At 43.8% G+C, this 25,471-nt stretch overlaps 1 protein-coding gene across 16 annotated transcripts in view; it reads left to right on the forward strand.

Moving 5' to 3' along the window:
- Positions 1 to 25,471, forward strand: part of PACSIN3 (protein kinase C and casein kinase substrate in neurons 3) — a 564,411-nt gene that overhangs the window by 462,134 nt on the left and 76,806 nt on the right. For all 16 annotated transcript variants that reach the window (XM_069623167.1, XM_069623169.1, XM_069623177.1 and 13 more), the window contains 2 exons: positions 11,137 to 11,312; positions 23,034 to 23,154. In XM_069623167.1, coding sequence (XP_069479268.1) covers positions 11,137 to 11,312; positions 23,034 to 23,154 — 297 coding nt within the window. The remainder of the gene's footprint in view (positions 1 to 11,136; positions 11,313 to 23,033; positions 23,155 to 25,471) is intronic.

Genomic DNA, 25,471 nt, shown 5'->3' on the forward strand with positions numbered 1-25,471 from the left:
TTGCTGTAAAGACCACTGTTGGCACCTAGTTCATATTTGTAAACAGATCTGACTTCTGACCTTTGCTTTGCACTCAACAGTGGTTGTGATGCATTTTTGACTTCCACAAGTGATTCAAAGAATGAAATTACCAATCAGTGGTTTGTAGAGGAAAACAAGAATGAGCCTTATATTGGTCCTAGAACCCTGGCAGATGGCACTGAGGTTGTCATATTGGCAGACCTCAATTCTTCAGAGTACAGCACCTTCCTGAAATACCTCAAGAGGGAGGATGAAGATCTAGAGGAAGGAGGCACAAGGAAACAAGGCACTTCAAACAAGAAGTGTAAGTGACAAGACAGCAGCTACAGAAAATAGTTGTATCACTTTGTTCAACAAACCAGCTTCCCGCCCACCACAAAAATAAGAGATTTTCCGCATCAGCTGTGTCAGTCTTGAACAAAAGTAGTGTGCCTCTGAAATAACTGACCATTATCAGGGGAGGGGGGGCGTCAGCTCAGGTCTTGGTCTTTGAGTGAGCTCTTGAGGATCAGAGCAGCAGGAATGGTAACTGTACTGTTGCCACCGGAGGAATCCAGTTTGCTATTATGCATTCGAGTTGGGAGAGGGTGCCACAGTGTCCTTTTGTTCTGCTCACACTTGTGTACTTTCCCTAAATGGTGTTGCGTTGCAGAAGCTTCTCAAATATGTTGTAGACTCCAGGAGAAAGCAGCCCCCAACTTAGGGACATGGCAGCTGCTAGAAGACATGACCAGTGATCTAGTTTCTCCATGCAAGTTATTAGATAGTCCTGTGCTCTGGTGTGGCATATAAATTGCTTGCTAGTCCTAGACTAGGTAAGAAAGTCAGTGAACTAGCATGTCCTAAGTCAAGGCCTCACTCGGGCTACAACTGCATGTTGTGCCCGCTGAGAGACTTATATAATTCTCAGTTTGGGGTGCATCATAAACGACTGTGCTTTCACTGAGCAAGCAACTTTGTTCTGTTGGCTCTCTGCCCCAAATACGTTGGCAGCAATACTGTGTTGTAATATTCTTACAGTTAGGTATACATACACTGGCACACACAGCTCCTCGGTGGTGCTCTTGCATTAGAAGCTGATGGAGTGCCTACTCTAAACTTGGTTAACATGTGTTAGAGGGAATTGTTGCACAAACCTATGGTGAAGGCTTCGTAACCATATATCCTAAAAGCAGGAACGTGTTTCTCACCAAAAGGAAAGGCCAGACCCTCTGAAGTGGTCGCTGTGGCTGGGCAGTACAGCTAAACTCCAGCATGAGAGGAAGGCTGGTAGTGAAGTTTGGTTATTCTAGACCATTAATCAAAGAAAACACACAGTATTGGTATTCCGAACAAACATACAGTTTTAGTAAATCAGACAAATATATAGGGTCAAATAAGTACTTAGGCTAAACATAATACATAATAAAACATAGTGTATGTATAAAAACAGTAATGTTGAGTTAAGACCCAACCCCCTTCTAAACTACATGTGCTGCCTCTAACTGGTGATCAGCACGAAACAAGGATCGCAGTGGCAAGAAAAGGGGAACCCTGGGCAGTCAAAATGTACAGTAACAAAGTCCTAATCAGGAGCTCATGTCCAAGCACAAACAGTGTAGTTAATTCCTGAACCACTGTGAAAAAGTATTAGAAGTGATACAAATGCACACCATACGATACAGTGTAGTATCTATAGGCAGGGAAGGGGTCAAATACTTGCGAAAACAAGGCCAGAGGCATATAGCACCAGACTCCTTACAAATAGTGCTTTTCATATGAATGAAGGGTTAGACTTTACAAATACAGATATAATGTGTGGGACTTGTTAAAATTATAGTCTTTGACCTAAACCTCCGCTGACATAAGGAGGACCCAGGAAAATTGTGCAGAGGAAAAGTCAACCAAACCCAGGGTAAGGGGGCACCATAGGAGACCCTCTTTTAGAGCACCAGTGGCAGGTTTGGGGACCAGAAGCACGGCAGGAATAAATGTATGGAAAAACACTGTAGGAGGGGGCCTTCAGTATCCCTAATAATCCACCAACCCACGACCCAGAGGTAAAATAGTTGGATCAGGAATAGCAAAACAATCCGATGCGTAGGGCTCTTCTTTTGCAAGGTGGTATACAGGACCCAGTCAAGTAAGGACTTGAACACTGGACAAACGACAATCCAAAAGATGGAGTATTCCTTGGATAAAGACACACCAGCCAGTAATGAAAACAATGGCAAAGATGGCACCAGAAGAAACCAACCAAACAGGTTGCAGAGGCTCCAAGGGCAAAGAGAACTCGAGACTGCTAAAGCAAAAAAAAAGGTGGTGTTCTAATACACTTCAGGGTGATGAAAGCTTCCTGCACCAAGTTGCATGACAAAGTGGGTAAAACGGGAGAGCGGCAGTAAAAAGGCCCCGAGACCGTCCCAGCAAGGCCAATAAAGGGGGACCAAAGGGAGGATGAGGACAGCCCAAGAAGGATGTTAAGTAGTCAAAAATCAAAACCGGAGCAAAGGGTATGGGACACAAGCCCAGCCAAAATGGCCAGACTTTGTCCAAAATTCCAGCATCACCTTCTTGGAGAATCTCCTCTAGGAGATAATGGAACTGAGTTGGTCTCCCTAGATAAACCCATGCATTGCCTGGTCTAAGCAAGCCCTCCAGTCCAGTCGGGCATTCAGGTTGGCCACTAAACTGCCAGAATTTCAGGTCCAGCCTCGCAGGATGTGTAATGGCTTGGTCTAAATAGGCCCAGCCACAGTAGAGGATGCAGGGCAGGGCTGGGCTTAAAGTGAAAGAGAGCCTATGTGTGCACATTGGCCAATTTTGGTCATACTTGTGGTTTCCCAAGACCAAGACATTCTCCAAAAAGAAAATGGCCAAGTGCAGGTCTTAATTAGTACACCAATAATAAGGTACACTGGGCTGCTACTGGGGTAAATATGCTTGCAATCCAAGATGACAAAGCCAAAACTAAATTAATTGCCACCATTCTAATACATTAAAAATAATGTAGGGTCATATCATTGTAGAGGCCACAGTGGGGCTGTTAAAAAGTAACCCTCTTTTAGAGCACCAGGTCGGGAACATCTCTTTTCCAAGGACACCATCATCAGTTCTTTTGAAATCACCAGTGGGCACTCGTCACTTTAGCTATGCGACTCTGTGTTGGGCTAATAAGGTGTTTTTGGTGGCGACTCGTCAAATTTTACGCCTCTGGAAGACAAGAAAGAAACCAAGTATTGATGAATGGTTATCGCAGGTGCTGTTGCTCTCAAGATGTGAGAGGATTAAGTATTATGCTTTACATAAAGAAGAATTTTATAAGGAACAGTGGGAGGCTTTTAATGAACTCTGTGTGAATTAAGTGCTGATGGGCGATGGTTTTTGTTTCAGAGTGGTTAATTTACTATTGTGTTCTTTTTATTGTTTGTCTTGTGTTGTGTGTTTTTTTTTTCTTGTTTTCCTCTGATTTTTGGCTAGTTATCATTTCAAATTAGGTTTGTTGCGATTAGTAGAGATAATTGATAGGTTTTTCTTATTTATTCTGTACTATTTGTATCAACTTGTATAATGCTTTTTTCGTTTTATTTGTCGTTTTCTTGTTATCATAATTGTTGTTTTGGAATGATATGTATTTCTTTTGATACATCTTTAAATAAAGTTGTCCAAAAAAAAAAATGTAACCCTGTCCTGTCTACCATAGGACCATATACTAAAAAAGGGTTGAAGTGGCAGGGGGACTCTAGTAAAATGTCCTTTGACCAGAAATAGAGGTCAGAGAGCCTAAAAGCCAAAGGAGACAAAAATAAAAGGTTTATTGGTGCCCTGAAAGAGGCATCAAAACCCTCAAAAATTGAATTCTGTGAATTGAAGGATCCAGCTGTTACTATATACTGTCTTGACCACTATGTTCCAAGGAAGACTTGGACAGACAAGACCAGATTTGGGAAGCATATGAATTTAAACAGGATTCCTCATCCTGTGTGTTTACCTAGGAATAATCTCTGGAAAGAGGACTGTGGTGAGTGCCCCACCTACTGAGTGGCTAGCCACAAAATGTTTGAAAGCATGCACAATTGTACGTTAGAGCAGAGTGCACATGCCACTTCCAATTTTCCTGTAAATTACGGCAATGTGCACACATGCTTTGTCGATCTCTGGGACAAGCCCAAAGTGCTTAGAGGCAACACGAAAACTTGGGAAGCTCTGCTGTAGCATCTGCTCAACATCAGTCTGCCAGCAAAGCTTTTCTGGCATATGTGGCTACTAACCATCTCAATGAACAGTGGCAACAATGAGTGCCGCTTTTTCCCCTTGACCAGAGGGCACAACTGGTTTACAAGTCTCAACGAGAACCCTGCTTCCATAAGACTCCTACCTGCTTCTCCACTATTACCAGGCATATAGAGGCAGAAGCAACGGACAACCTAAGGGTGGTAACCGTGAGAGGCAAAGCCCTACGGTTAGAAAAGGCAATGTACAATGAAGGAACCTTCATCAAAGACCCATGGGACACTGAGAAACCGTTTTGACCTAACTGGCATCTGACCCTGCTTTATCAGCTAACCTGTTAGCTGCACCATACCCCAACTTCAAGTAACCTTGTCCCCAGCCCACCATTACCTCCAGTGACTCCAAAGTAAACCAGCTTGCACAAAATCTGTGCCGCAAATAAGAGAAGAGCATCTGTAGTGAACTTTGATTTTTAAATGCTGTTATAAGTTTTGACAGCACACTGTTAGTTTGGGATAACCTCAAGGGAAGCTCTACATTCTATACAGCACTAGAACTGACCTTACCTTTATAGGAGAGGTTCATTCCATTTTGAATGAAGTGGACTTGAGGGACTTAAAAACACAAAGCTGGACGATGTTGGGGCCCAGAGGCTGGGTTGACCCTAAACTCTTCTTGTTACTGTAACTGGTGGGGTAACCACTGTTATAGAGAATTCTCAGAAATGTGCTTATTTCACTTCACCTTAGAGACCCCAAGCAACTTTGCTGGATTTTGAAGACTTTTTTTTTCCTGGAGAGAGTGTGAGCCCCTTTTCCCCTCTCGGGTATTTTGATGTGTGTTTTACACTTGTGTTCTTTGGTTATGGAGTTTTAGATAACCCCATAGGCATCATCTTTTTATTGTTGTCACACCGCACCTTTAGTGCAGTGGCACAGGAGTGTCCTTTGGACTCCCCAAGGTTTAAATATGTTCTCTGAGACTGACTAGTGTCTCCCAGAGAATGTAAAGTTAAATTGACTTTACTAGTCTTTTTAAATTCCTAGACCCTGCACAAAGTATCTTCCTATAGAGTGCTGGAGGGGTTGCCTAGCATCCCCTATGTCGAAACACTCTTGTAGAGTCAAATGTTACCCTTTCCTATTGAAATGGCTGGCGGCAGTGGTTTTTATAACAAACTACCATGTTTTCCAATATGGAGCCCATGACCCCTCTGTAAAAACGGACTCCGGTCATCTTTTTTCACCGTTTCTTTTGGAAAGGTCCTTCTGGTGTTTAACTCTGCGCACCAAACCAGGTCTGGTCCCTTTGTTCGTGAGCCTTTGGCAGGCTTCGGGGCTGAAGTCCGCCCATGGCGCCTGAGTGTATGGGGTGGGCAGGAAGTGAGGGAGGTGCTCGAAACTCCCTGTGCTTGGTCTCCTAGGGTACCCGAATGCACTCTGGCGTGATTGGCTGGCTGACTGTCCGGCAAAGACGCCCACCCTGCTGGGTGAGTGGCAGATAAGCTGGAATGAATGGGAGAAAACTGTTTAAAAGGCGAGTCCCCAGGACTGGAAGGCAGAGTCGACCACTGGAACGAAAGAACCGAAGACGAGCTGAAGGAAGACGACTGCTGCAACTCCTGGACCGTTGGTTTGCCCGGTGAAGCCCTGCTGCAAGTCCGAATTGCCTGAAACTCCCTAGACAGAGAAGCTCCTTCAAGGACGGCTTCTTCTTTTGAGTTGGTGGGACCAATCAACTTGGCAAACGCCTGGATACCATTCTCAGAGCTGGTTAAGGTTAACCAGGGGGAAGGACACCAGTTTGTGTTTGGAAGCCACAGTTACTTAAGCTGAAGTGACGCCATTTTGTTTGCTCCGACGATCCCGTGCAGTACAGGAGTCCCCGACGACCTCCTTCTTGTCCCCACGACTCTGGCTTAGGAACAGCGAGACCTGCAGGACCTGCCAGGAACCAACGTCTTCAGCTGCATCTTTTTGCTCCACTTTAAGGTACTGTGCCGTTTGGTTGAGAGATCCTAACTCTCGCGGTGGAAGTTTGTGAAACTTTCCCAACTCGCAGGCCTAATCAGCTTGTGACCCAGCATATTTTTCTTTGTCAAAACTACTTCTAAAAACTTTTACAAAGACTTCTCCACTTGTACCATAACTGTGCTGTCCTATCCAAGAACACTAGACTATTGACTTTGACCTGGCCTATTGAATCGTACTGACCCTCCTGGTACATTGAACCTTTGCATTATCTAAAAGAAGTGTCTTTCTAACCCTTTGTACAAACCTATGCTTTTTATTCTTAAAGTATTGAAGTGCTATTTGCCTCCTTTTTCAGGGGAGCGCAGACTGTCCTTTCAACTTAGTTTGTGACTAGTATATTGGTGTTTAATATTGAATTGATTGCTGCTAGTGAAAGTTATCTAAATGACTGTAAATAAATGTTTAAGTATTTTTGACCAGGAAACCTTGAGTGTAAGTGTCTACTTGAACCACTGTGATTGTGCTACTTCTATGTAACTTCTGCTACTGCTCACATTCCCTCTTGAGATAAGACTGGCTGCCCAGCTCTCTACCAAAAGTGTGTTGTACAGACGTATACCAAAGGTTTTTTGCTTACACCTGTAGTCCTAATTGTGTGTGGTGTTCCCAGATGGTATTGCCTGCAATTCTGCCTAACAACCACCCAGACATTGAACTAACTCAATTTCACCAAGTTATACTATTGTTTGTCTGCATTGCATTTCTTCCTACATTAGGATGGACCTATTTTCATGAATACTTTTTTAGACACTCCCTTACTGAATATTATAAAGTTCTACACTGAGAGTTTAGCAGTGCCTGTTCAGCCATGTTTATCACTAGGGGAGTCACAGGGATTTGCGGGTAACTTTGTGCTAGTAAGCCTTTCTCACCCCTCTTTTGTCAGATGGTGAGGCTGGCCTTGAAGTTAATTTGGACACCTTCGAACTAGAGGGGTACCCTCACTTTGTCCCTGTCCTAAGACTGGCAATGTCATCACCACCCCCAACCTATTTGTTCTCACTGAAAGGTTAGTTGGATTGGAGAGCAGTGTCATGCAAACCGTTGACAAGTGAGAAAGGTTTTGTGAACAAAGCATCTGTGAAAACACTTTCTCAGTACTGAAACAAATCACAGATGCAGAGTTCAGTACACTATGGTTTCACAACCAGACCCACAAACGGACATGTCTCTCCCTTTGGTGGTTGGTTAAGGGGAAACACATCTTCAAGAAGCACATGACAGATGAAATTGAGTCATACATTGAGTCAAGTTTAAAAAAAAAAAAAGACCTGCGCACTTTAAAAAGAAAAATAGGTTTGACTAAATCTGAGTCCTTAAATGTGTAGAGACTCAAAAAATCAACAGTAAATACCTTCATTTATTGTAACTCTAATGGAGGGGGGGGTGACACTGACTTGAATCTTAGTTCTCCTCTCCAAACATTACTTCAAGTAGGTTAACATGGGCTTGGAGGGGACAGCCAGGCACCCAGTCAAAACTGGATCCAAGCAGACCTACTGGAGGACAAAGACCTGAGGAATTTCGGTGATCTTCCTGTCCTCCCAGACACACTTGCGCCTCCGGCCAGGCTTCTCATTGAGATCCCGTCTAAAACAAAGGAATGAGCAGGACTGCCCCCTCCCAGATTAGCAGAGGAAGGCTCAAACCATTATGAGTTGGCGAAAAAAGACTGGTAACCATTGATCTAAAATGGTGCCCATGTGTCCCTTACCGCAGCTGCGACAGCAGCCTGTGTGTAAAATGGACAAAAGACCGAAAAATATATCCACTGCCACCAGCCACTAAGATAAGACTTGCCACTGTAACTAGAAAGTTACAGGATAAGTAGAAAAAGGGATACATTGTCCCCTCAGGACTCCACATAAGGTGGGGTGTGCTGATTCCACAGTATAAAAGTCAGGTAGGATAAGAAGTATTCCCCTGTCCTTGATAACGTTTGTTATCACAAGTGAAATACAAAGGGCAGCTCAAGGAGCTACCAGCAACACTGCACAGTAAGTTCTGTGTGCTGCAGTAACGCATTGCAGATGCCTTGAAAGTTGGAGGGGAGCATGACTCCAAAAAGGCAACCAAAAGTGTTGTTGAAGGTTCCCAAGGTTAGAGTAAAAGACTGAGTGTGTGTGGAAAAAGGTTCCCACTCACTGAGGAGAACTGGTAAAAAAAATCCAAGAGTCCAGCAAAAAGTGCTGGGGGGCTCACAAGTGAGGAGAATTACACCCAAAAAGGAAATTCTACCTAAAATCCACCTCTTGGCTCAGTCTCTTTAGGATTGTCCTCTGCCATGTCAACACTACCTCCTGGGTCATGAACCTTTGAGTGATTGCTGTGGGAGAAGCTCAACTTGCATCTCCTTCAAAAAGCTCCTAACAGATTCCTTGATCTTTCAGGGTAGAGACAATTGAGCAGTTGGTGAAATGTAAAACCGGTGCCAAAGATGTCCAGTCCCAGGGTATCATATAGAAATAAAACACCAAGTTATTCTCTGCTAAGTCCAAATACCAGCTTCAGTGTTTCAATCCTCCCAAGCCCATAAAGGTCCATGTATGCACTCTGAACACTGTGAGTTGTCCCAGGGTAGAGCTGGTCAGTCCACTGGGTTGCCCAGGGACACCTACGAAGGCTGAACAGGGGTCGGGACAGGTTGTTCCCACCAGTCTAGATGTCCAAGCACTGGCAAGGGTGTTTGAGATCAGCACAGAGGAGCAGGGCTTCACCGGGACTTGGCTGGAGGCAATGCTACTCAGCTGCAACACTCCACAGGCCTTCAGCGGCCTGCACTTCTTTGTAGGAGTCTTGGCTCCAATGATAATCTGTAGAATAGCTGCACAAATACTCCTTTTATCCAGGATTTGTACTGGATTCGCACCAATGCAATAGATCTGCACTATTAAAACTGATGGGGGCTGTCCGATCATTGACTGCCAATAGCCAAACATTCTGCCCAGCAAGAGACACACACTGGCTCTGACGTGGCCTGTTTCCAGACAGACATAGCTGGCCACACACACAAACACACACACACAATATCTGAGACTTTGGTTTTCCATATATGGCAATTCCAGTCCCTTCGGGGGGCAGGCACCGTGCCAACATACAAAATGGCCTACAGACAGATGAAACTCTCATGGGAGAGCCATATTAGAGTGCATGGTACTCTTAATGGCATTATGCAGTAAAATGCAAAAGTGCACGAGTAAAACGTCAAGAAAATGGCAGAAAAATATCAAGTGCCAGCGGTCCATCCTGGACACATTGCAAGTGTAACACAATGGTACAAAAGAGAAAGTTATAAGGATAGAAAGTATCCTAACCTCACTGCACTTTAAGGTAATGCTGCTGCATGTTCACTTGTGCCTACATTTTACTTAATACAATATTTGTTTTACTTTATCAGGTGATATGTGCAGTTTTAAAAATACAATAATTCTACTTGGGGAGACAATCTCTCACTACTGAAGGTCTTAGGGACCACTCCAACCTCTTATATGCTCATCCTGTTGGTCCTCTCATCCTCACTCCCCAGGGCATTTGGTTTTGCCTGGATCACCTCCTGCCTGGAAGAACAAGCCTTTAAAATCTCCTGGAACTTCCTCTGACTCCCCCGCTCCTCACCCTCCCCATCTGTTGGTGTCCCCCAAGGATCAGTCTTTGGATCCCTGCTCTTCAACCTCAATATATCAGCCTTTAGGAACACTTATCATGTCCTTTGGCTTTCACTATCACCTCTTTGCTCATGTGACTCCAATCATATTTTTCCCTTTCCCTCCATCACACACGCCATCTCAGAATGGATTGCCAACGGTCTCACTGCAATTCGTCACTGGATGGCTCCCTGCTATCTCATGTTTAACTCTTCAGACACGAAAGACCTTTTTCTCCCGAATCCAACGCGAACCCTATACTCTCCTCTCCTTCCCACCTGACCTTCTTGCTCCATCACCCAAGGCTCACAACCTTGGAGTCCTCTTTCATAGTGACCTCCATCTGTAACAATTCATCACTACCCCTACCACTCATATTAATCTAATTAACATTTAGAAAATGTGTCCATTTCTTACTAAGCACGCTACAAAAATTCTAATCTACACACTCGTGCTCCACAAACTGGACCACTGCTCAAGCTTACTCCTTGGCCTTACTCTCTTCTCCTTCATTCCTGTGAACAAAGTTCTCAACATTGCTACCCACACTCTGTACAACCTTCCTACATTTCTACCTCCTGACAACATGCTGGTTGGCGCTCCATGCACAACCACTCAGTTTTCAAGTTCCTTCTCCCAGTCTACAAAGCTTTCCATTGAATTGTTGCATGCCCCGTGCCTTCTCTCACTTGTGCTTACTTCCTATTCATCCTGCTCCATTGGAACCCTCTGCCCATCACAATCAAAGGCAACCCAGTTGTGGATCTCTTTAAGGCTCGCCATAAACTTCACCTACTTGCTAAAGAGGGAGCTCCCCCTGCTCCCTTTTCCGTTTGCTCTACCTGACCCTACTACTCCCTCCTCTTAATAATGTCATTTTGTATATTTGTTACTCCTCTTTAGTTTGAAGCACTTGCACCCTCCGTTTAACGTTGCCTTTGTAAAGCACCTTTTTCTTATATATATTTCAGTTTTTGTCTTGTCCCTGGTATATGTGCCACTTTTTCAAACCATCATACACTAGCTCACACTTGTTCGCATCTTTGTACTATTGTACAGGCACCCTTTGTGGGAATACTTCCACCATCTGATAGAAATTGACATCCTTGTTCTTAAGAAAAAAAAATACAAATAGTTCTTAAGTGTATTTGCCACATTGCAGTGCGTACCCCACAAAACGGTAATTGCCATGTTAACGCTGGTCCTGGCGCATCTTTTTTCAACAGTGCAAGGACCGATATGAGAAGATGTTGGACGAGCTGAATCGTTACAACCCTCGCTACATGGAGGACATGGAGCAAGTGTTTGAGAGCTGTCAAGAGGCAGAGCAGAAGCGCCTGCGCTTCTTCAAAGAGGTCCTTTTGGATTTCCACAATCACCTGAATATCTCTACCAATGAAAGGTATATCATCCATCCCTTCTTTCTCTCTTTGGTCTATCTTTTCACCATGCTATCTGTTTTGCCACAGTCCTCTCCACCCACTCTTTTGATGGTGAGCCAATCCTGTTGGTGAGTGGCAGATGTGATCTATTCAATTCCCATTCAGATTGGCTCTCACCAATTTACCTATGCATGTGACAGTTTGTGCAGAATGTGTTGGCACTTGTGATTCCAATTCAGAGACTTGTTAGACTTGCCTACAGTAATGTGGAGAGGTCACTGCTGTCTCTTTCCAGAGGCGGCCTTACATGCATGACGTTTTATAAAGCCTTCATTTACCTGGCCACTGGGTTCAGAATGGGAAGGAGTGTATGCTTCTCCTAGGTAGGCGATATGCATCTTATCTTGCTGGAGCATCTCCAGGCTTTGGTACAGGAGTTGTCTCTTAAAAGTCTTGAGGTTTCAAACATGGATTAAGGGTCCAAGCTTGTTGATATATGAACGTGGATGCCATTTCTTTGTCCTTCATATGGCTCATCTTAATATTGATAGGAGAAACAGTCAAATACTTAGATCGGAAGCACTGTAAACAAGCAAAACATCGAGCATGCCTAGCAATCGCTTTGTATTGTTGTGCTGTACAAAAATGAATAGTGATTAGTGAGTCAATTATGACTCGGACACCTTCAGCTCCTTGATCCCGGACCCCCTTTGTAAGCATCCTTGGATGACCAACTATGACTAAATATATGCACCCATATGTGCTTTTAACAAGAGAGAAGGCTTCCCCGTGTGATGCAATGTAGCATGCTGTGGGGACATTGGGTACACTGCTAACACATTTATGATGAAACTCGGGTATTTGCAGGTTTATATTGCTACTTTTGGATCCTCTTACAAGTAGAATGCGGGTGCATAGTCTCCTTGTGCTTCACAATTAGGTTGGTTAAGCACAGATACGAGGAGCCCTTGGATAGCTAAAGATAACAGTCACGGAGCCTCTCTATGGCCATGTGATTTCAGAACTGCAGAATGCACATAAGATGTCATGGCTGCAGTAGCTGGAGGGTCTGCCATTGCCTTTGCTTCTTGCCCAATCGCTGTCTGTCATTAACATGTCCACTATCACTGCATTAAAGACTGCTTCAGACATGGGTCAAGGCTGATCATGGGTTGTGCTTAAAGTACACCATGCTCTTCTTCTTCCTGAATCCCTGCCCTTTCTTCTTTACCGCTCTGTCAAACACGTGTGGCAGTGAATATGTTTAGCCTCTCTGTAAGGAGGGTAGCTTACAGGAGATGTTTCATGGCACACCCTCTCCAGGGTGGAGCCCTGTCGGGTACCTGGGAGCTGGCATGCCTTCAGCGAGCTGACAATGAAGTTGCTTTGTATGCCTTCTTTACAGTCAAGTGCTGCCAAGCAGATGGCAATTTAGGAGAAGGGACTAGGAGTGCAAGTTCTTCTTCAGTGACACTTTTTTGTGTTAATCCCAAATACATTAATAAACTGAATCTATTTCAAACAATGATATTAGCAGGTGATGTACTCTTGATGATACAAATAGCGCATCTAGTACCCACCTCCTTTACTTGTGTTCTGAACCTAGTAGTGGTAGGAAAGTGTCCAAGTTTGTTTGTTTATTTCTATAGCGCACCTAACCCAGAGGTATCTGGGTGCATTTTGCAAGTAGGTTTCAAATTGCATATAATAGGATAGCGAGAGAAACAGGTAAGAACAAGACAGGAAGTTTGTAAATATTAAATCATTATTTTTATTTCATTCTGATTGAAGTATAAAAAAAAATATAGGAATCACTTAACATTTTTAATTCTATGAAAGGCATCCTAACATCATGCATTCATACATTCATTCAAGCTAATTTAAATTCTAAAAAACTTCATAATTTTAAGATCTTAGACAAAATTCCAATTAATTTCTACTGTGTTTCTAACAGTAGTTCGCTCCAAACAAAGTATCGACTATCAGTGCCCCAACATATAGATCTTCTTTAAAAAAAAAAAAAAAAAAAAAAGAAGGGCTTCCAGGTTGACAAATAGTTTCGACTTGACAGATTGTGTGTGTCTTCATCAGGCTAGGTGAACATTAACAAATTCTGCAAACCCAAATCGGTTCACTGTATGACTTTTGGACCAATAATCTCTGGAGTTAGTCTGTAGTAGTAGTTCCCAAGGCTAAGGCTTCAATCCAAAGGCTATCCATTCCATGTTGGCAATAAAGGAATTAAGTATCAAAAGTATTCTTGACAATACTTCTCAAACTCCTCTCCGTTCTAACAACTGCCTCCTGACCACTGGGATACATAGAAGCGGCCAAAATGCGTGCTCTTCCAAGACCATGGAAAAAGCTCTTTCCTTTTTAGGCCTCCAACAGCCGTCCTATGCGATCATAGCGAGGATCCCCAACGGAACTGGAAAGGCGTTGACATCCGGAACGCAGACGGGAACATATTACACACAAGAAAAGTTAGACAGTATATATACAGTGATACAGCAAAGTAAGTTTCAAATGTTCAAGTTGCACACAGGAATAATTCCAGTCCATATATACATTAATGCAACAGGGATCAAACAGAGTAATGCAAATAGTATACAACAAAACAGTATGCAGCGTAGCTCAGTGTAGTTTTGAGATATGCCGGTGTCCTGGAGCATATCGTGCGTCCCTATTGGCTAGCCAGCTTTTGATATTTTCTAAAGCTATAGAATGACTGGCTGATTCTCAGAGAAGTAGGGAGGGAGTTCCATGACTGGGCAGCCAAAACAGGAAAGCGGCTACCTGCTGATTTGCTCTTACGCCTAGGCTCTGTGATGTGTTGTCTCCTCGGAATTCTAAGAGCTGTTCTGAGTGCATTATTTTGGAGTTTCTTGGTAATATATTTGATGGCACCTAGGTATAAGGCCTTGCAATAATCAAGCTTTGAGAGAATTAAGGCACTCGCTAGAGTTGCTCAGCTCTCTGTGGATAAGAACGGTTTGCAAGCCTGTATCAGCTTACATGTGTAGGCTGTGGCTGAGGCGGTGGCGTTGACTTGCTTGCCTAAGTTCAGAGTTGAATCCTCCTCCTTAGCCACTTTAATGTTAATGCTGTCTGTTAAATGAGAGGTAGTTGCTGCTAGATTTGTTCAGGTTGACTGGTGCTCCTAGGATCAGTAGGTCTATCTTATCATTCATGCATAGGCCATGAGAGGCCATCAAAGCCTGAATGATTAGATATATTTTGTTCACGAGGGCCAGGTGCGTTCCATAATCTCCCGTAAGAGGAATGAGGATCTGGGTGTCATCTGTGTAATTGGTGTAGGTCACACCCAGATCATCAAACAGTGGCTTAGTGAAGATATTGTACATCGTGGTTGATACACAGTAGCCTTGTGCATCCGCAGGTTATAGGTGTGGGTTCTGCTGAGGCCGAAGGTGAGCACACTCTCATCGACCTGTTATTCAGAAATGATTGAATCCAGGCTGAAGCTTCTTGGAAGAAGTGAGCCGCAGTGGACAGGTGTTTGCACAGCACTTTATGATCCACTAAATCAAAAGCGGCAGATAGATCTAACGGGAGCAAAAGAGCCAGTTTCCTATTGTCTTTGAGTTCATCGATTTGGTTCTTCAAATCTATCGGGCCATTTCAGTGCCATGTTGTGGTCTAACACCAGATTGCCGAAGGCCGAGAAGCTTATTAGTCTCCAGATACAATTGTATCTGGAGGTAGGCCGCTTTGTCTATTCTCTTTAATAGAAATTGGTAATCGGTCTATAGATCGTTGGGATGGTAGGGGGTCTAAAGATGTTTTTTTTTTTTAAGAGTGGAAGGACCCAAGAATCCTTGAGATTGGTCGGGACACTGCAAGTTTTGAATGAGGCATTAGTGTGGTGATGAAAGGGGCCAGAACTTTGGCTGCTTCTTTGATTATCTGGGCTGGGCAGGAGTCGCCCTGCAGTTAGACGGTTTGAGCGAGGCAATGATGTTTTCCACCTCTTGGTCAGTAACTTGAGCACATTTGAAGCGCTGGGGAGGTTTAGAGGTGTGGGTTTGGACTCTGTGATGAGTGTCAGTTATAGAAAGGTTCAGCTTTTTTTCCTGAGATTTTATCTGTAGGAGGGAGATTTTGTTAGCCAGTGCATTTTGGATATTGGTGCACCAAGTTTTATCCTTGGTGCAGTTATCCGCAAGGGGGTTAGGGGTTTCCATTTCTCTTAAGATAACATAGTTCTTTGGTGCTAGAACTAGCTTTATTGATCCTGTCGTAAGTCTCGCGTTTGGTTTGTAGTATTTCTGCTTTGTATTTGGCTGAAGTTTTCAGTAGGTTCTTTTTATTCTCTTCAGTGGGAAGTTTTTTGCATAGGGCTTCCGCTTTTCTTTTCTCTGTCCGCATGACTTTTAATTGGGGTGTAAACCATAAATTCAGATGGGCTCTTGGTTTACCTTTGCGCATTTTAAGCGGGGCGATGATATCTAAGGCTTGTGTCTTAGTGGAGTTCTATAACTCAACTAGCATAGCTGGGTCTGATGTGGCAGGCAAGTGGATTAAGATTGGTTGGAGATGGGTTATTAACTTGTCTACCGTAATGTTCTTTTTATTCCTGATAAGGAGAGGGGAAGCAATTAGGTTGGACCTAAGGGGCGGAGAACTTGCTTATATATTGAAGGTCAATAAGTAGTGGTCACTCCATGTCTGGGGTTCATTGGAGGTGATTGTTGTCTTGCAGTTAAGATCAGCCACCAAGTCTAGGGTTCTGCCTTTTACATGCGTGGGCTGATTATCTCTTTGCGAGAAACCTAGTTCAGTCAGGGTGTTTGATAATGCCAGAGCATGTTGGTCATTAGGGTAATTGAAACCAAGGTTGAAGTATTTGTGTAATTACATTAGTATTTGTGAGGTAGGTTTAGTATTTGCAGATAGAATGGTTGTGATGTGTTCCTCAAAGGAGCAAATAGGGCCGCAAGGTCTGTAGATGAGGTGAGCCGTTAAGGTGGGAGAGTTAGTGATGGGTAGTCTCACAGTAAGTAGTTTGTTTGCAAGATGAGATGTGAGGAAGTGTAGCTGCCCTAAGCCCTAGACTAGTCTTCGCAATAAAGGCAAGGCCCCCGTCTTTGGTGGCTTCTCTATCATTTCTCACAATCGTGTAGTTATTGGGTATAGCAAGTAGGATGGACGGTCCCAAAGCTGCGTGGAGCCACGCCTCAGTTATGGCCAAGAATTCTAATTTTTCAGCTGTGATGAGGTCAGCTATGTATATGGCATGTGCTACCATAGATCTTGCGTTGATTAAGGCACCTTTGATGGTTGGGGTAGTAGTCGTGCTGTAGGGTATGGGGGGGGGGGGTTCTCTGGCTTTCTTTATTTTTACTGATATGGTTGATATTGGTGTACAGTTGTTGGAGAGGGGGCAGGACTAGGTTTGCTAGGAAGGCTGGTCTGTATAGCATGAGTTTTAGTGAATCTTGAGCCAAGTCTATCATTTCTGATACTATTGGTGCAGGGTTGGTTAGGTAGTGGTCTAGTGGCAAAGCGTTTGATCCATTGGACTGGTGTTAAAGTACAGACTGAGTTAAGAGAGTTGACAGCAGCAGTATTGAGATGGGTGATGCTCACATTGAGTTGTGGTAGGAACTTAGTAGGCCTGATGGGCATAGTCAAGGGCCTATGCTTAAGGGGGGGCAGGAATTTGGTGGGCTTAATCCATGGTGGTGGTGGTGAAGTGGGGGAGGGCATGGTAGTGGTTTGGCACTTAGTATGAGGTGATACTAAAGCTGTGGCATAGTGTTTGACACTAATGAGAGCAAGTAGTAAATTTACAGACCGGGCATAGGTAGCATACATAGTGTAGGTGGAGCAGCCAGCTGGCGCTAGGGTTGAGGCTGTAGAAATGTTTCAAGGCGAGTGGGTCATGTGCAATTGAATAAAATTATGTAGAATACATAGGCTAATCAGTATAGGATGCAATGTAGCGTGGTACAAATGTTATTTTGCTGACAATTTAGTGGTAGGAGCAAATTCTCGATATGTCAAACACAGTAATCACAACATTTATGGCAGAGGACGAGCATATAGTCCCCATGTCGAAAACATTGCATTTAGATGTCTTTTATAAAACAATAGGGTGCATAAAGTAAAGAGTCTACCGAGGCATGCAGATGGGTTACAGTGTTAGTGGTAATGGTCAATTGGTATTGTAGGTGTTCGGTAGTTACATTATAGGTTACAAACTGACCTTAGTGAAAAAACAGGCGCATTAGTATACTTAGAGCATGTATACCATGAAGACAGTGTAATAGGGGAGGCTAATCATTTGATTACGCTCTGAAGTTTTCGAGTGTCGATAGGGGCGGTGAGCAACGTTTTATTGGGAGGAACTGGCGAGGACTAGCTTGGAAGCCTCGTAGTCTCATAGATGTGGTGTATAGAGGTGGTTATATTGAGCGACACGGAAAGTAGCGAGCTCCCTTAGAAGAGGGACGACGCAGGCAAGGCGTGCAGGACTGTGCGGCTTACCTTTGGTTGGTGTATGTATACGGTCACATCAGCCTTGAACTAGGGGACGGGGCACGGGCCAAGCGCAGACGGGGCCTTTTTCTTAGGCCTTCTTCTGTGGGCCGGCTTGTTTCTCCTGCCGGTGGTCGTGATAGGATAGAAGTAGGCCCTCGTTGCTAGGCAACCGAGTAACCATGCTCAATATGTGGTTTGCATTGCGCCGGCCATTTTGGAATCAGGCGGCTGCTAAAGATGAATAGGCAGCGTGCAGAATGATTTCGGATTACAGCAAAAAGGACATTTGCGGGTCGGGGGCGGGGGTTTAGCCTTCATAACAGCGTAGGCTCACCGTATCTCCCAAGCAGAAGGAAGGTCTTATTTGTGTTGATCAGCTGACACGCGGCATCCAGTTTGATTAGAACGGTACTAGTGCGGAGAAATCAGCAGTCGCACAACGGTCATCAAGGCGGCTCCTGCAGCGGCAGTGAGGAGGGAGAAGGGCTCCTGCTCCCTCCACTTCGTGGGGATGATGTGACGGGTCTTTGCATTTTCGCCAGCACCACTTTGCATTTCGGTATTTTTGTGTCCAAATATATGGGAAAAGCAAAACTAGAAGTTACAGAATGCAAACTAATTTTCAATGACACACCAGGCCTGTGTTGGGAGGTTGTTATGAAGTGACTTCCAGGCTTCTTGGGATTACTTATGTTTATTACAAGTACTTAAGTCACAGTTACATTAAGTTATATACATAAGTGGACAGGACATAACACTGGCTCCCATCACCCAGGCTGGGAAACTCCAACTCCCTGGGTGTGGAATCCTTGGGTAAACATTCCAACATTCACAAGGCAACACTCCACATGACATCACCAGCTCTCACATGCAGAGACAAGCACATCACAACACATCTCCTTCCTTTACTGATTCACACTGCACCCACACAGATACACCAAATAGACACAACATATTTCCCTTCTTCTCAAACGTCAACCCACACGAACAAGCACACCACAGTGTATTCCCCTCCTTCTCACATCCATCACCAGCATGGGGAATATCACTTCTGAGGGACACTCTCCCTACTTCTGTGGGCCACTATCCCTACACACCCATCTACACCTTCATGCATCTGCGGCGCTATCTCCAATCGCACTGGTGGAGACACTACCACCAAATACTCTGGCGGAGACGCAACCTTCAATTACACTGGTGGAGGCGCTAAGTGGACAGGACATAACACTGGCTCCCATCACCCAGGCTGGGAAGCTCCAACTCCCTGGGTGTGGAATCCTTGGGTAAACATTCCAACATTCACAAGGCAACACTCCACATGATATCACCAGCTCTCACATGCAGAGACAAGCACATCACCTTCCTTTACTGATAAACATTACAAACACACACAGGCACGATATAACAGAGGTCACAGGACCACTTAGTGAGGGATAAAGTCTTGTTTAGAACTTGGACACCTCACTGAAGATCCTTTGGGTTCTACCATGTCCAGTACTAAATACTCAGCCACTTCTGGAATCCATGCTCCTTTTTAAAAATGTTATATTTATTGGTGATTTATATTGCACTTGATGCAAACTCCTCCAGCTTCTAAGCACCGGACCGTGAAACACATGGCATGGCCTTGTTGCTAAGGCAAGCATGTTGCCCCTGAGCTATGCCCTGCTTCCTCACTCCTATGCCGATGCACTAGTTTCAATTTATCATTTATAATGGGGAATTTGAGCTTAAATATTGTATAAGAAAGCAAAATTGTATGAGCCAAAACACCAGGAATGGCAGACCAGCGCTGATATTATACATGGTGCTACACAGGAACTCTGTTTCTGCATATTTTCGAGACTTGAGTTTTAAGGAATGAGTTAAATTGCATGACAAAAGTGGGCAGCAAGTTGTCGTAGTTATAAGCTTTATTGACCTTCATAAATGTTTCTTGGCATGCAGATTACTATTGTGAGTCTAAACAAGCCAAGGTACTCCGCTGCCTCCACATTACTAGTAGGGAAATCTCATATGTATCTCCTGAGCGATGTCGGTGGCAGTTAGTAATTTATAATCCGGCACACCAGAATGTACCTTGTGTGTGTATTCCCTTGAGCACAAGGCATTGGATCTAGCAGAAGGCAGTTCGTGGAAAGTGTGCCTTTTACTGGTGTACAGTGCAATAATAATGTGCCCCTTAAAAAAAAACCCCTAGTCTTTGTGTCCCTATTTGATTGATAGGTGTTACTTCTGCCAGACATAAGTGACACTTTTAATTCACCTTGGATGAAGAAACTCCATGTCAGCCTCACAAACATGCAAGCGTGTGTCCTATAGCTCACACACCTCTACAGCGGCCATTTAACCCAGTGAACTATGTTACCGTCATTGTCCTCCCTCTTAGGGTATCTGCCCAGATACTGCTACATCTGAACAATCTACACTAATCAATCCTCAGGTCGTATGCTTTTTTTAATCAAGTTTGTCAACTTCTCGTAGTAGATTAGTGGAGCTCACTGATTTCAACCTCGCCACACATTTGTTTTGCTTCCTTGTATCTGACATTGTATTATGGGAAATTATGTTTAATGCACTTCATTTGTTGTATGACCTTGCGATCATTTTGCAATGCACACCATCAGCTGTGCTCCTTTGCCCAATCAGAGTTAATATTCATTTTGCAACACGTTTCTTAAAATGTTTTATATGTTTTCAGGTTCATTTACCATTTGGTTTAACACTTTTTTTTCTGAGGGCTTTATTGAACGTAGAATACTACTTTAGCTTTCGAAAGGTAACTGTAAGGAAAGCATTGTATGTTGGTGCAAAACTAATGATGAGATGGGATGGGATGGGATATGGACTACTGCCTAAATTGCAAAATGCCAGTGGAACCAAATAACTTGGGATCAAATCCGGCCTTGCCACTTGACCAAAATGTGATCCTGGGCAAATCGCTTCACATTGTTGTTCTTGTTTCCCTTGGCTTTTAAGTGTGCCGTGTACAAAAGCACATTTACACTACAATGTTTGCTGGGTTAGGCCCAATTGTTTTCTATTTTTAGTGCGAGCAGACACTCGATCTGCGCAGATTGCCCTCCTCTGCCGGATCGTGGTCTTCTTTGAACACTTGAACTTTTATTTGGTCATAACTCACTGAAAAAGTTTGAAGTTCCATGCACCTTGAATTACCCAAAGTTCAGGTGGCTAGAGTTTACCCTCACTCTTCTTTGCACGACTGACTATGAATTTGAGTCAACCCTGCAAATGCAGGGCAGTATAATTGCAGATATAAATGCACAGCCATTCTAGCAAGATGTAGCCAGCGCCCCTTGTGTTCATAATAATGGGCCAATTTCCTGCTTGTTAAGCCGTATGTTTAGTTGGCTACACCCCTTTAGTTGATGGGAAATCTCACAATCACAACCCTGCATTCACGATTACTGATTAAGCTACATCATTGCCCACCATTTTTATGCATTTGCCACTGGCTCTGCCCCATAGTTACTCAGAATGCAGATGCTCTTTGGTGTAGGGGTAAAAATGACCTGAGTTGGGAGCATGCACGTGGTATCCAGAGACCAAAATGTGCTACTTGGTGCTCTGCTTGGGTTATGTTTCACTGTTAAAGTGATTGTGATTCCAACCAGGGCTCCAGATAAGATTTTGAAGTGGGAATATTTTGCACCCTATTTTTTGAAGTTGGGAGTTAAATGATTTTATTGGTAGGTGTAATTTCCAATGCCAATGAGCGTATTGCTTTAATAGAGTAAAAAGGTTTGATCTCTAAATCGCATCTAGAGCCCCATTCCCTTTTGCATCTAGCAATTAATGCAAACTAAGACGCATACACTGCTTCTTCATTTCAGAATGTTATAACATTAAAGCTGCTATTCAGGCCCTGCTTTGTTGACATCACTGATCTATGCTTGTGGAAGTGGGGGCAGGCTTCTGTATGTCTGTTTACTATTTTTTGTTGGTAATCTCTTTACTACTTACTTTTTGGGGGAGTATTGCCTATAAATGTGGTGGATACACTGCTTATCTGTAGAGCTGAATCCAACCATTCTTCTATGCATCTTGTGCCAGTGTTCATTGCATCTTCATTTTAGATAACTAGACAATTTGATGAGACTGTGCTTTAAGTGTGACCAAATTTGTACCAAGGTGAGCAACCTCCTAATTATTGTGCTGTCTGGATGCACTTGGAATGCCTTTGGAGAATCCTGTTTTTGTCAGCAATCTCTCTAGGCTCGGAACTATTGGAATATGGAAGATGGGCGGGACAGTGCCACAATTTATTGGCACATAATTTGTTAAATTCATGGTGACTACTGTAGAATGAACTCAATACTTTAGGATCTGCAGTGTACTGTAGAGTATGATGGAGTTGTGAAATAGTTTGAAAGTTTGGTTCTTTGAGTCTGGGGTAGGTTTGTCCTTGGTGAGAGCCTTCTGTGTTAGCTGGTCGTTTGGTAATGAGTGCTCAAAGCAGCCTGAGGGAATACTTTCAAGGTGGCGCAAGAATCATGAAAGGTGCAGGAGTTTGGAGTTGTGTGTGAGATAATTTGGTGGGAGAAGCAGGGACCGTAGCAGGGGTGGCTGAAGCAGGAGGGGTGCAGAGGTGGAAGTAGCATATAGGGGAGAAAAAGGTGGCCGATACAAGAGGGGTGCAATTCCTTATTGGAGCAAGAGGGGCTCGGGTACATGCTGGGAGAATGAGTTTGCAAGGAGTAGAATGAGTTTGCAAAGTAGTGTTGGAAGGAAAATGCATGCGAGTTGGTGCATGAGGCAATACAGGTTGTGGTGAAAGGTTGTGCGATAGATGAGAGGTTGTGAGGTGCTGGTTGGATGATTGGAAGGACGGAGGCTGAAGAAGAGGAGGGTGGCGAAAGAGGTGTATGTTAAGGGTGGAGCAGGAGGATGTGCTACACAGGGGATTCCAGGCAGTGCAGGTAAAAGGGGATTCCAGGCAGTGCAGGTAAAAGGAGGATGTGTGGCACAAGTGGGAGGAGAATGAGGCAGTGACAAGGATATGAGGAGAAGACCTCAGACACTGCACCAGAAGCACTTTGCATCCATTTAATCTTAGTAAAAGGTTTAGGTCAGCCTGGTAATGATTTTGGCTCCAATGATCTGTGCCATTTGATGATCTTGGGTGGCAGCTTCACCTAGCCTGTGGCCGGTGAGTTGAAGGCTCATGGGATTGATGCAGGCTGTATTCTAAAGCTGTCTACGGTTCTTACTTGCAGGTTCCATGCTCTTTATCGGGACCTGTACCAAGGCATCATGGCCTCCGATGACCAGGAGGACCTAAAGTGGTGGAGGAACACGCACGGGCCCGGCATGGCGATGAACTGGCCACAGTTTGAGGTATAGAAGTGACTTTTCAGCAACACGGTTTCTGAAGCTTAGCGAACATTTTGGATTGACTTTTCACATGTTTTGCATGGTCTTCCACCTAGTGGCCAGTTGAAGTGTTTTACATTTGTAATTATTTTATCTGTATTGTAGTTTTAAATATATCTAGTTAATGTGCAGCTTTGTTACATTGAAGTAAGAACCCATCACATTCCCATGCAGTTCCTCTTAACAAGCATTATTCAACAACCATGTGATTGAAATGCATCTGTGCATTGGTTCTCGCTCACACATCAGTCCTCTGTTCATGAGGGTCCAGCATTTTCTTGTGTATTAGTGTCCTTTGCATTTAAACAACCCTTCCTGGCCACATCACCCCCGCCGCCCCCCTTTCAATGTCTGTCAAAAGCTTAAACTGCCCTCCTTCCCTCTTTTCTTCACTCCTTTTCCTTCTTCAGACCAAGGTCCGGTCATTTAAGATCTTTGAAATCAAGTAACCAAGCTTCACATGTTGGGAGAGGGCCCCTATACTATGTTCTGACTATCCGCCACCTATTCACCACCAAAGCCACACTGAGAAATCTATAATTTGCCACACTTTTATATTTGTCTGGTGGTTCAATGGTATGCTTTCAACAATTATAGTAGTGACACTGTCGGCCCCTTTCTCCCAGCATGGTGTGATCTTAAGGCAGATCCAAGCTAGGGGAAGAGAAACCATGATCAGTGATGCACAATGGGAAATTGCTTCATTGACTGCCAGTATAGCTACAAGATATTTCTTGGGTGTAGAGCAGAACTGTTGCAACAATGTATAATGAAGACCATATCTCTTTAGTTAAGTCACAGTGACTTTGTTTGAGCATATGTATTTTCCAACTCTTACTCGCCTGAAAGAAGGGAGCCAAGCGCTAATGCCCAACTGTAGTAGGACATAGGAACTGTCTCATGGTCAGCATCATCTTGTAGATGATGACCACTTGATTGAGTTTCAGGAGAACAGTGATGTTTTGAGCAAACAGATAACACTTGGGTTTCACCGCCATGACCAATACATTTGATTTCAGAGTGCAATAATCCTGAAGTACAAGAAATTTGCGAGAGGCAAAACCTCACCTAGTCCTCAACTGGACCAGAGTGAGAAATGTAACATCAACAATAGATCTCCCAGTGTAGTAATGCCCAGTTTACTACAGTGTAATGGAAGTTGCATATCAAAAGTGACCACCATACGCATTGTGGTAAATAACATGTGATGGGGAGTATAGAAAAGCTGCATTGGGCGTTCAGATTTAGGAACCATACTCTTCCCCCACAGTAACCTCCTTTTCTAGAGTTGATATGTGTGTTGATTATGGAGTCACCATATAGTGTATTGAGTTATATAAAAATAAGGCTCCAAATCTGGGACTGGTAGGCCCCATAAGGCTGACAAGGATCACATATGCAATACGTGGCTGTTTGGAAACCCATATTCATATTTTAATTGAGGGGTAACTGCTTATTTTTTAATATGTATGACCCTTATGTGCCATGGCATTCCACATCTTAACATAGTTCGACTGGAACACGTCCATTGAGATTTCTATATCCAAATAATTTATCCTGTCCAGTTTACATCTAAATCTTAAGCTTCCTCCTATTTCACCAGTTTGCCCATAAGTGGAAGAATCTCTATATTTTGTCCAATCAGTTTGGAATTCGGACACACTCCCAAATCCTTTGATTCCCTCTACAGTTATGTTCTGGTTCTATGACATACAGCAGCATGTCATTTGGTATAACGATACTAGTGTCAACGAGAAGTATATTTGTATGCCCCGATGAACAAGTCTGTCACAGAGATGGCAGGCAGCTGACTCCATAGCTAGTGGATTTGTCAGTGGAATATTGTTCCTCAACTTCTTTAAGCTGGTATTCTACAGTGTTGCATGTATGTCGCAGAGCTTTCGATATCCCACCTTCCTTAGAGTTGCAAGCCCCTCTAATGCAAAACTTAAATGGTTCCTCCTGGGTTCCGAGACCACGCCTGTGTTGGCGTTGAAGTATGGATCTATATCCATGCCCATTGCCCATCTAAAAGATTGGTTTGTTAAGAAGCCTTGCTTAAAGCGCCAGTGCCCAGGGAGCCTCAATGCCAACAACAGATGTGACCAGATGTACTGGGGAGGGATTGGACTGTTTTAGGAAGGATGTTGCCATCTCTAGCCACTTGCTTACTAGATGTGGCAAACTGTCGAGTGACCATTAACTCATCTATCCTGGATAAAGCATCACAAGGAGAAGAAAAAAGCATGCTCCCTGAAATGTAGGTGGAACCATAAATCTC

Source organism: Ambystoma mexicanum, chromosome 11 (assembly GCF_040938575.1).
Source record: "Ambystoma mexicanum isolate Mex_15411 chromosome 11, UKY_AmexF1_1, whole genome shotgun sequence".
NCBI classification, from domain to species: Eukaryota; Metazoa; Chordata; class Amphibia; order Caudata; family Ambystomatidae; genus Ambystoma; species Ambystoma mexicanum.